The sequence below is a fragment of the Rhamphochromis sp. 'chilingali' genome, assembly GCF_963969265.1.
Source record: "Rhamphochromis sp. 'chilingali' genome assembly, chromosome: 17".
Lineage (NCBI taxonomy): Eukaryota > Metazoa > Chordata > Actinopteri > Cichliformes > Cichlidae > Rhamphochromis > Rhamphochromis sp. 'chilingali'.
In genome coordinates, this window is record NC_137944.1 from 678,101 (window position 1) to 690,493 (window position 12,393).

General features: G+C 40.9%; 1 protein-coding gene across 1 annotated transcript; it reads left to right on the top strand.

The window, feature by feature from the left end:
• Window positions 1–425: 425 nt before the first annotated feature.
• Window positions 426–2,711, top strand: cart4 (cocaine- and amphetamine-regulated transcript 4). Its single transcript, XM_080864020.1, has 4 exons — window positions 426–525; window positions 598–760; window positions 1,663–1,746; window positions 2,516–2,711. The coding sequence occupies exons 2-4, from the start codon at window positions 620–622 to the stop codon at window positions 2,621–2,623; spliced, it is 333 nt and encodes a 110-aa protein (XP_080720146.1). The 5' UTR covers window positions 426–525; window positions 598–619; the 3' UTR covers window positions 2,624–2,711.
• Window positions 2,712–12,393: the final 9,682 nt, after the last annotated feature.

The window sequence follows — 12,393 nt, forward strand, 5'->3', positions numbered from 1 at the left end:
TGCAGTGTTTTGTTCATAGACACATGAAATGTGCTCACACTGACAGTGAAGAAAACAGCATTTATTTGTCTGCGATTAAAGCGGCTTTAAGTCAGCGCGAACGCCCGAACTGAGCGTGATCATTAAGGACAAAACACTTCCACCTGATGAGCAGTCACACGAGTCCTCCTCTTCTTCAGCTGTGCGTCACACGGTGACCTTTTGACCTCTGTGCAGCAGGTAAACATTCATGTAAACACTCAGTATCGACCTGTTTAATATGAACTCACGGACACGCCATCAATCACAGCAGAGCACATCCACACAGTTTATCTCATAAGCTGCATACATGAATAATCTGAGCGACGGAGAGGAGGCAGAGGCGGAGGAGGTGGAGGTATAAATAGAGGAGACAGACAAACCAACACTCATGAGGAGGAAGGAGAGGGAGAGGAAAAGCTAAAGAGAAACAACTACCTGACTGAAACCAGACACCACAGAAGAAGAGTTTGTGACACCTTCCTGGAGGACCTTTATTAGTTTAAAGTGAGTTTATTCACCTTCTCGTGACTTTAGTGACAGTTGACATGAGAAACTCATTCTCTGATTGTTTTATAGGTTTTTAAAGGTGCTTTTGGAGATGGAGAGCAAACGAGCCGTGGTCTATCTGTCCGTCTGTCTGTCTGTGCTGACATCTCTCTGTCAAGGCCAAAGGTCAGGCAACAGCCACCTGCTGTCCGCGCCCGATGACCCAACCCTCGGACTCACAACCAGTGAGCTGGTGAGTCATCTGTCTCATACGTGATCTTTGTATGTCTTTTATTTTGAAAAGGTCTGCTTGTGTTTTCTAATCAAATAAGATTCAAATGTTTAATCTGATGACATTTGTGCTTCATTTAAAGACCGACTAAAGGAAGCAATAAAATACAGTTTTTGACTGTAGGTAGAATATCATGTGATGAGAAACCTGATTCTGACTTTGTTAACTAGTACAAGAGACAAAGTGTGCTACGAAGCACAGTTAAAATAAAGATAATTAACAGCAGTTTTTTTAGAGTGAAATATGAAAAATAAATTAAAGACGGTAAAACTGAAACAGACTGAAACCAAAATATACATGAAGTCACAGCTATTACTGAGTCCGCAGACACAAACTGAATGAGATTCATATTTCTGAGGATTTAAATGGTAAATGGCCTGTATTTATATAGCGCTTTACTAGTCCCTAAGGACCCCAAAGCGCTTTACATATCCAGTCATCCACCCATTCACACACACATTCACACACTGGTGATGGCAGCTACATTGTAGCCACAGCCACCCTGGGGCGCACTGACAGAGGCGAGGCTGCCGGACACTGGCGCCACCGGGCCCTCTGACCACCACCAGTAGGCAACGGGTGGAGTGTCTTGCCCAAGGACACAACGACCGAGACTGTCCAAGCCGGGGCTTGAACCGGCAACCTTCCAATTACAAGGCGACCTCCGCAACTCTTGAGCCACGATCGCCCCACGATCTCTTAAGGAGAGAAAACATTCATGTTTTATTTTTTATTAAATGTTTGCTGTTTTTGTTTTCTGTAAGTTACTTTTTAAAATTTATAAAGTTTCCCCATGAAGTCTCAGAGATGAATCTGTGACACTAGTAATATTTCATTTTACAAGTGTGTGTGTGTGTGTGCAGGCTGAAGCTCTGCAGGGTCTTCTGGATGAAGCTGACAGCTCAGCCGGTCTCTCTGTGGAGAAAAAAGCCAGCGTGATCCCGCGGGTGAGAACACTTTGACACGATGTTATTTATTTATTTTTTTAAGCATCTTCTGAAAGAACGTTTCCAAAGTGCTTCGACTGAAAGCAGCGAGCACAGATCCAAATAAAAAAAGTTCTGATATGATTCAGGATCATGAATGACGAGAGACGATCATGAAGATCAAATCTCGCCTCTGAGGGGTCGTGATGAAAAAAGACCACGTAAAGGACCCGAGGCTGAGAACTGACTCGCAGTTCTGAGCTGCTGAAGAGCTTCAAAAGTGATCAGTAAAATCTCGCAGGATGGGGCTGATGTGATGATTAAACCCATCAGAGGCTGAGAGCCTGGATGGACAAATAATAGACGAACTGGAGCCCAGTCCAGAGAAAATACAGCGAGCACTGGTTTTACAGTCCAAAGTTTAGAGCTGCTCAGCTCAGGACAGAGAGGCTTTTTACATTTACTTTAGCTAGTTATGTAACTCTTTTTTAAAAATATAGATTGACAAAGATTACAACTCAGAATAAAAATTATACAACTACATCATAGTTTTGACTCTACAGCAGAGGAAGTTTAAAAGGCTGTGAGGACAAACGCAGCCGTGAGTGCCTGACTTCACCAACCCTCGACTCATGTTGTGACGGTGAGTCCAGGACCTGTGGGCAGTCAGTGCTTAAGCTTCGTGACCCTCAGATGTTTCTCAGTGTTTCTTTATTTTTCTGAGGAAACGTGTGATTCTGCATCGGTCCATTGTGATGCACCCTGAATCCTCTCTCTCTGTCTTCATCAGTGTGATGTGGGTGAGCGGTGTGCGATGAAGCACGGACCTCGGATTGGTCGGCTCTGCGACTGTCTGAGAGGAACAGCCTGCAACACCTTCTTCCTGCGCTGCTACTGACCACTCGCACACATTTTCCTCATGAGGACCTAAACTCGGTCTGGGCGCTCACACAGACAGTGCTCAGAAAGACAGAAGTGCACTCTTCACCAATCGTCTCGCTCCATATTTTAGTCTTTGTTTTAAAGTTTTTGGTGTTTGTCTTTCAGATTAATTTATTTTTGTTAATAAAGATTCTTCATAAAGCTGCACGGCTCCAAAGACTTCATGATTTACAATCTGTTCACGTCTTCAGCCAACACCTGCAGTTCCTCTGACGTCCAGCAGAGGCAGCAGTGAGTCAGTCCCCATAGACTCCCATGTTAAAACAGCAGAAAGAAATGTTTACAGTCTGATACACAAACTGGTCTTTATAGATAATGTCTCCCTTCCTAACACCTGTACAGGGGGACAATGTTTTATAACTCACCTGTGGATTAAGGTTTGCAGTTTGTTAGGGGTGTGGCCTCTTTGACTTACAGGTGGACGGTGACATAGGTGTCTGTAGCTGCTAGCTGTCTGCGAGGCTTGACCTCAGCTAAGTGGAGCGATTGAACTGGACCTCTGGACCATGTTTGTGCTGTTGGAGCCTTTTGGAGCATTTTAATGGCATTTTCATTGTAATATCATTTTTGTAAATAATGATCTGACAAGTAATTATTGTTCATCAGACCATCATCAGACCATCCAAGAGCTCAGTGCTCCAGTTTGGTGAAGGAAATTCATGGATTTTATTTGAAAGTCCAAAGATTGAAAGTTTTGCAAAATTACTGAATATTACCTGTAATATTTAATATAACAGTACACCCTTATATGTACTGATGGACATGACGATACTAAACACGATGAAAGTGATGCAGTTTTATATCAAAGCAATAAAACACAATCGTCTGATGCATCAGACGTAAAGAGCGCAGTGATTAGATTTACAGGAAACCTTGAAGTCATTGGGTTGGTCAGGCTGGTTGAGCTCAGCTGTCAGAGCTGTGGGTGTGTGACGGTGTAGCAGGAATCTGGCATTCAATGAGCTTCAGTTTGAAATAAAAAATCAGGAGCTCAAAACTGTTTAATCAGTTTTTATGGAATAACAAGCGTCCCAGACTTCGCTTATCACTTTTGTACTTGCCCTTTGATGCAGGAGGGCTGCAATGTCCTAACATGGTTTGGTATTACTGGGCAGCCCAGTTAAGAACTATAATGTTCTATTATGCTGTAGAAAAGCCCCCCGCATGGAGAACTATTGAGTCTCTCTCTTAGGCTTCCACTTCCTACATATGTATACTCTGATAAATATAATAAACTCAAAGACATTACGCTTAATCCTATAGTTAAAAACACGATTTATATCGTACATGTCACTCAAAGATATTTAAACGTAAAATCTCCCCTCTCCGTTTTTAGCCCGATTTGGGGCAACAATTATTTTGCCCCGGGTAGGGCGGACGGTGGTTTTAAAATGTGGGCAGACTCGGGGCTGGGACTGGTGAAGGATGCTTTCGGGGGTGATGGAAGACTTTTAAGTTTTGAACAACTAATCTCTAAATTTAATATTCCCCGAAAGCACTTTTTCAAATACCTACAGTTTAGGAGTTTTATCAGGTCTTATCATAATGATTTTACACATATTTCCCCGCTGTCCACATTAGAGAAAATCCTAACCAAAAACCCCAGTGGTAGAGGGATGATATCTGAATTATATAACTTGATGATGACATCCTCTCCTGATTCATCTGCTGCTAAGCTTGAAGCTTGGAGGTATGACTTACAGGAGGACTTGACAGTGGAACAATGGAGTAGAGCATGTAAGCTAGCCCAAACACAGACAGGGAACACACGTCTAAAATTGCTACAATTTAATTGGTTGATGAGAGTGTACATAACACCAGAAAAACTTAACAAATTTAATATGCAGATTCCTGATATCTGTAATAGATGTGAAGAAGATAAGGGCACATTGCTCCACTGTTTATGGTCATGTCCAAAAATAAAGGAGTTTTGGGAAGAGGTTGGAGCAATGATAAAAGAGATTTTGTCAATTAAACTTGTGATGGATCCCAAACTTTTCCTACTGGGATTATATCCTGTAGGGTGTAACATAGATCATTTTGAAAAAATCTTCATAAACATGGGAATACTACAAGCAAAGAGAGTGATCACTCTAACGTGGAGGAGTCTTGGCAAACCAAGTATTTCACATTGGTTCAAAGAATTGTCTTTATGTTTACCATTAGAGAAAATTACATATACTCTAAAAGATAAACAAGAAATTTTCCAGAAAATTTGGCGGTGCTACATCCAGTATATTGGGAATAAAGATCTATCTGGTTTACTGTGTGAGACAGGGACAGCCTAGCTATTCCCTGTACAGGACCACAACCATATGCTGCAATCTGAAAATTATTCTTTAAAATCTGTCAGAGGTCTCATGGACTGAAGTGCTTTCATTGAATGTACCTTGTGTTTCGTTTATTGTGTAAATTTGTTTGTGTATGTACTTTATATATGTATATATGTAAAACTTTAATAAACATAATGTTGAAAAAAAAATCAGGAGCTCAAAGGGGATCTGCCCAGTGAGACCAAACACTTTCCTTCCACATTCATCTGCTGCTCACTGAGAAGTCTCTGCCCCCCGACACAGTTTAGGATCCTTGTTTCGATCATTCACACCCACTCTGAACCTTAAATCAGATGATAACATGGAACTGAACATTTACAGTTAAGGTTTGCTTGTTTTTCTCCAAAGTTCATGGTGACATTTGTTTCTGCTGTTTTCATTTTCAGCTGCTGTTTCAAGTTTAAATTATAAGCTTATAAATGTATGAACCTCCTGAACATGTGTTCACTTTAAACCGGGACTGTCTGCTTTCTCTGCTGTTGTTATCTGACATCAGACTTCACCAATCAGTCTTCTCTGATTAGACCTCCGGAGAGGCTGATTGGCCCCGAGGGCTCGTCATAAACTCTGCTAAAAAAGACCGACAGCAGCAGCACGCCATTGCCTTCTCATCAAACCTTTATTAACAGTCATGCTGGTGACAGACTTAAACCAACTGTGAGAATTAATCAACCACCTATTAGTCAAAATAAAGACACATGAAAATATTAAACTTAAAGTCAGATTCTTTCATTGATATCAGACTTAAACATAAAAATATCACAAAGAAAGAACAATACAGTATCCTCAACAGCACCAAAGAGTAAAACAGTGAAATGTGGATCTGCCTAAAGCAGATGACTCGTAATCTGGAGAGGAAATGGCGTGTTACAAATTTAGAGGATCATCATTTAGTCTGGAGAAATAGTTTGCTGCTTTATAAGAAAGCCCTCCACAAAGCCAGAACATCTTACTATTCATCACTGATTGAAGAAAATAAGAACAATCCCAGGTTTCTCTTCAGCTCTGTAGCCAGGCTGACAAAAAGTCAGAGCTCTTTTGAGCCAACCATCCCTTTAACGTTAACTAGTAATGACTTCATGAACTTCTTCACAAATAGATTTTTATCATTAGAGAAAAAATTACCAATAATCATCCCACAGATGTAATATTATCTACAGCTACTCTTAGTACCATTGATGTTAAGTTAGACTCTTTTTCTTCAATCCGGTCGTTAAGTGATGACGTGACGAATCCTACTTCCAGGTCTAAAGTAGTCTGCGTTTAATATGGCTTTTGTGTTGTTAACATGTTTAATGTTTTGTATTTTCTTCTATTTGATCTCAAAAAGCTCCTAAAACAGTCAGTGATCCCTGTTGACCTCCCTCGGCTTTTATTACCGCTAATCATTAATTTAAGCTTAGTTTTTAAAACCTTAGGATGTAACTACAGCCCAGCCCATGCAGCAGTATATGAATGACTAACCTCGTATTGTGGATGGATTATCTCAGTTGTTCTCCTGGCTGAAGTTTGGTCCTTTTACAGCATCCTGCCATGCGATTACATTTGTTCCTGACCACCGAGAACACTCACGTTAACTTTTATCGAGTGGAAAAAAAGTTAGCTTGTTTATATTATGCTAACATAGCTGTGTCGCTAGCGGTCACGTAGCACATCATTATATAGCAGCTAGCCAAACTTCAGTAACCCTACAAACGTCACTGCTGTTTAGTTTTCTGTCTTCATTTATGCTGGAAGTGATAACAGAGCTGTACGTTTTAATTTGTTTCCAAAACCCCGCAGTCAGGACATGCTATATTGTATTTAGATAGAAGCTAGCGAGCTAACTTCCTGCTAACTTCTAACTCCGTTAAATGTCATAAATTCCGTTTTCATGGATGCCTGGATGTTAAACTCAATTGTTACACCTGGTAGAGCAGAACGCTGATCATTTTATTAAAGATGAAAGACTTTAGACAGTTTTCAACTCTCAGTAATGCCACAGTGATCGTTTGATATATGGACCTGCAGCGGAGTTTAGGCCCAGACACGGCTAGTGACGTCAGACTGAACGACCGGATAATTACTTCCTCCAAACCATCAACGTGTCTTTTAGACCCCATTCCTACAAAACTGCTCAAAGAAGTCCTGCCATTAATTAATGCTTCAATCTTAAATATGATCAACCTATCTCTAATAATCAGCTATGTACCACAGGCCTTCAAGCTGGCTGTAGTTAAACCTTTACTCAAAAAGCATCTCTAGACCCAGCAGTCTTAGCTAATTATAGGCCAATCTCCAACCTTCCTTTCATATCAAACATCCTTGAAAGAGTAGTTGTCAAACAGCTAACAGATCATCTGCAGAGGAATGGTTTATTTGAAGAGTTTCAGTCAGGTTTCAGAGCTCATCACAGCACAGAAACAGCTTTAGTGAAGGTTACAAATGATCTTCTTATGGCCTCTGACAGTGGACTCATCTCTGTGCTTGTCCTGCTAGACCTCAGTGCAGCGTTCGATACTGTCGACCATAATATCCTATTAGAGCGATTAGAACATGCTGTAGGTATTACAGGTACTGCACTGCAGTGGTTTGTATCATATCTATCTAATAGACTCCAGTTTGTGCATGTAAATGGAGAGTCCTCTTCACACACTGAGGTTAATTATGGAGTTCCACAGGGTTCAGTGCTAGGACCAATTCTGTTTACATTATACATGCTTCCCTTAGGCAGCATCATTAGAAGACATAGCATACATTTTTACTGCTATGCAGATGACACCCAGCTCTATCTGTCCATGAAGCCAGATAACACACACCAATGAGTTAAACTGCAGGAATGTCTTAAAGACATAAAGACCTGGATGGCCGCTAACTTTCTGCTTCTTAATTCAGATCAAACTGAGGTTATTGTACTCGGCCCCTAAGACTGCGTTCTTCCATTTGTGCAACATCTCTAAAGTTAGAAATATCCTGTCTCAGAGTGACGCTGAAAAACTAGTTCATGCATTTATTACTTCCAGGCTGGACGACTGTAATTCATTATTATCAGGATGTCCTAAAAAACTCCCTGAAAAGCCTTCAGTTAATCCAAAATGCTGCAGCAAGAGTCCTGACAGGGACTAGAAAGAGAGAGCAGATTTCTCCTGTTTTGGCTTCCTGTTAAATCCAGGATTCAAAATCCTGCTCCTCACATACAAGGTCTTAATTAATCAGGCCCCATCTTATCTTAATGACCTTGTAGTACCATATCACCCTATTAGAGCACTTCGCTCTCGCTCTGCAGGCCTACTTGTTGTTCCTAGAGTATTTAAAAGTAGAATGGGAGGCAGAGCCTTCAGTTTTCAGGCCCCTCTTCTGTGGAACCAGCTTCCAGTTTGCAGGGCTCTAGACTAATTTTTTGCCATGGGCATACAGGTACTTTAAAACTTTAAAAAGTTAGGCGTACCGCCACAAAAGTTAGGCGCACACAAATTTTATAATAATTTATATAATGTGCTTTTTCAGCATTCAAAGATTGATGACACCGTGTCAGAGCTGGCTATGAATTTCAGAAGCATCAGGCCTTAACAGAAAAGTTAGCAATAGTTCTTTTCCTATTACAGCTACATCCACTTCTGTCCTGCCTAGGCTGCTCACTAGGGCTGGGTATCATCACTGATTTCTATAATCCATTCGATTCCAGTTTTCAAAGTCCCAATTCGATTCAACTTAGCCTCAGACAGTCAGAAATATTATAATTCTGATCATTTATCAGCACTGACTTCATCAGAATTGTGAACATCACAGCAGATGCCTTTGTGTGAAAGTAACTGAGAATAAAACAGAAAAACATGAAGGAGATTTTCCTGGTCTGGCTTTTTATAGCAGATAACCTTAAAAATATTCTACAATGTTCTGCATATAAAGTTTAAATTTCTTCAGTACTGAACAACAGAAAAAATAGGCTTTCTTGTCCGAGGTCATTTAAGTGAAAAAGAAAAAGACAGCAGCCACAGCGCTGTAAACAACGGTAGACTGGTGGGTAATAAGCGAATGAATAATACAGAAAACAGAGATTGGAGACGAGAAACTGTTCTTGAAGTACAGAGAGAGAGAGAGAGAGAGAGAGAGAGAGCTGTGCATGGAGTGTGATTTTAATAGTCGTGGAAGCAAAATTCATGACGACATTGATCAAATGTGAAGCGCAGTTTGCTGCTTCTTTTGCTGCTGGCTCGGTGGATTTTGGTTGGAGAGACAAAACCTGCAGCTCATAATCAGCACAAAAAGACGTAATCACAGCGCGGACCGGACGCATCAGGATCGCTGAGCTCCGACAGCGTGTCCGTCTGCGGGCCGTCGGGCGAGAAAGCCGAGAAAGACAAAGCTGATTCTGATGCGTCGGGTCTGTGTTTACGTCTTTGTGTGGAGTCCGTGTGCCTGCTCTCATCTGCTGTTTGGTTGTTGTTGAAATGGTTTTGTGAGCTTTAATCTGAGAATCTGGCGTTTCTGGCAAAACACAGTTATATTTAAAAGTCAGGATTTAATGAATTGATATCGCTTTATTCAAGCTACTCACCTCCCACTTCCACCTGCACTTTCAACTGGACCACGGCCAATCAGAGAGGTCCCGCCCCTTACTATCTCTGATTGGTTTAGTCCATGATAGGGGCAAAATGTGTGTCTGTTGTTGACCACAGGGAAGGTTGCAGATTTTTATTTTTTTTGCTACCCGAACAGTTGGTCGCACAACCAAATATTTTTTTTTAGTCACACCACTGAAAAATTTGGTCGCAAATGCAACTTTGTGTTAGCATTGTTAACACAAAGTACTTTATTATAACTCAGATTTTTGACTTGTTTGCAGAGAATGTGTGTTTGAATAAACTTCATTCACCCTCCTCTGATCGTGCTCTACCTCCAGCTGTGTTTTCAGTTTGATCGTCCAATCAGAGACGAGCAGCGTCTGCTTTAAAGGACCTTTGCTGCGAGCATGGATCAGACAGACAGAGCTTATCAACCCCCATCACAGACACACTGGCATTTAGCTCCCAGCGTGCACCTTATCCAGAGATAAGATGGGTTAATTATTGCACCGAGTGCACACACACACACACACACCTACACACACACAGCAGCACATGAATCATTACAGCGAGTAATGAATTATAATATGAATTACTGCAAATATGACAGTGAGACACTTTCAAATAATCACTCTCAATTTTCCTCGTTTAGTCTTTCTTCCAGCGTAACACACACACTGACTTCCTCTCCTACTCTCAGTAAGTCAGACAGTAAACAGCTGATTCTTTGTGTCACCTGTTCATGTAAGTGACAAACTTATTTACTTTAATTAATCAGAAAATGTCGTGTTCAAAATGTCGTGCACAATTAGAGCACACACGTCCAATTTTTGAAAAAGAAACTTTATTTATAAATCATAAAAGTGCAAAATAAAACCATAAAAACAAAAATAAAAACTGTTTTGGCAGGAAGTAAACAGAAATCATTTAGATGCAGGAACAAGAGGAGCTTGGCTGAGCGACATGGAGTGGTGTGAGACACACTTGAGCGACTTTGTGAAGAGAAATGAGGAGGAAGAGGAGGCTGCAGGAGCAATCAGCTCGGTGAGGAAGAAGGTGCAGGTGAAGCAGTGGCTGTGGGCTGCTAGGAAGTAGGAAGTAGTCCTAAATGAATATGAGGAGGAGAAGTGGCACCTTCCATGTCTGAGAAGTGGACGGAGGCTTGATGCTCCTTTCAGACTGGTTTCATTCACAGCTGACCACTGTTATTTCAAAATAAAAGCCTTGGCTGTGTCTGCCGACACACATCGTATCTGTTTCTGCTGCTCTTTAGTGTGTTACACAGAAAAGTGTGAAAGCATTTTAAATCAGTGTTTAAATAAAAAGCTTATTGTGTTATGACCAGAGATGGGCAGTAACACGTTACTTGTAACGCGTTACTGTAATCTGATTACTTTTTTCAAGTAACGAGTAAAGTATTGCAAAAACGGTAATTAGATTACCGTTACTTTCCTGTAGGAACGCTGCGTTACTGCGTTACTAAAACCGTGATTTTTTTGTGAGAATGTCTCACGACAGTGACGTAAGCGAGTGCAACGTTCGTGACAACAGCTGTGTGCAGATCAACAATGGATCATATATGGAGTGCAGAGAGAGTATGAGCGTGCAGCGTTTAAAGCGTGGAAGTACTGACCTTACTTTGAGTTTGATTCCATAAAAAGTGACAAAAACATTAGTGTCCGCTGTGCGTGGGAAGAAAACTTCTTTTTACAGCGAAAAAACCCCTAAACTTCCAAGCAAGCAACAAGTGCGCTACGACGTAATGGGAAACTCACAGAGAAACTCACGGATTCTTCCACTGACCGCGGCACACCTGCACCAGGGTAAACCTCCGCCTACCCCACTCCTGCTTTACAGGTGAAAATAGATCCAACAGGACCGCTGAGTCTTTGACTTTGTTTATTTTCTGCTGTGTTTCACTTGCATCTATTTGAAGGACTGAGTGTAAACACAAAAAATATTTTATTTTATGTGCTGGAATGTGCAGAAAATAGGTTTAAATGTTAAACAAATTTCTTCCTGTCATGGCTCTGTGTGCGGGCAGGCGGAGATGAGGATCCAAATGCAGGACTCGGAAAATGGAATGCAACTCAAAAACCTCAGCTTTATTGCTGGCAAGAAAACAAAACATGAAGTGAGGACTGAACACTGAGACCAAATAACACACAGGTATAATCTGATGGTACCGAGCATGGGAAAACACAGGGCTTAAATACACAGGGTAGTAATGAGGGAATGGGCAACAGAACGGAGACACAGCTGGGGGCGATCAGGGCTAACGAGACGGGGGAGCTAAGCTGCACACACTAACACAAGACAAAGACTTTCACAATAAGACAGGAAACAAGAATTACTAAACCAGATGCAGACATGACACTGAGAGACAGACTAGACACTGAACAGAAACTGCAATTCACATGAGAACCCAAAACCTAAGAACTGATCCCTCACCAAGAATAACAGAAACAGATCCATAATGATAATAATAAACAAAGCACCAGAACATCAGAAAACAATCCATAATGCAAAAATAAACCAAAACATAATAAACTCAAAATACTGGGTCCAACGGACCCAGAACCGCGACACTTCCAGTCAGAGAATGGTGCATATAATTAAATGTTTGCTTGATGCATAAAGTTAAAAGATTAAAACTAATAAAACAAGTTTTAAAAAGACACTTTGTCATCTGATTACATTTTGTATGATGGATTATGCAGAAAAAGTAGAATTGGGCTGAAAGATCTATCACTTTATCACCTATTCAGGTTGTAACTAAGTAACTAAGTAATTAATTACTTTTGAAAATAAGTAATCAGTAAAGTAACAGGATTACTTTTTTGGGGAAG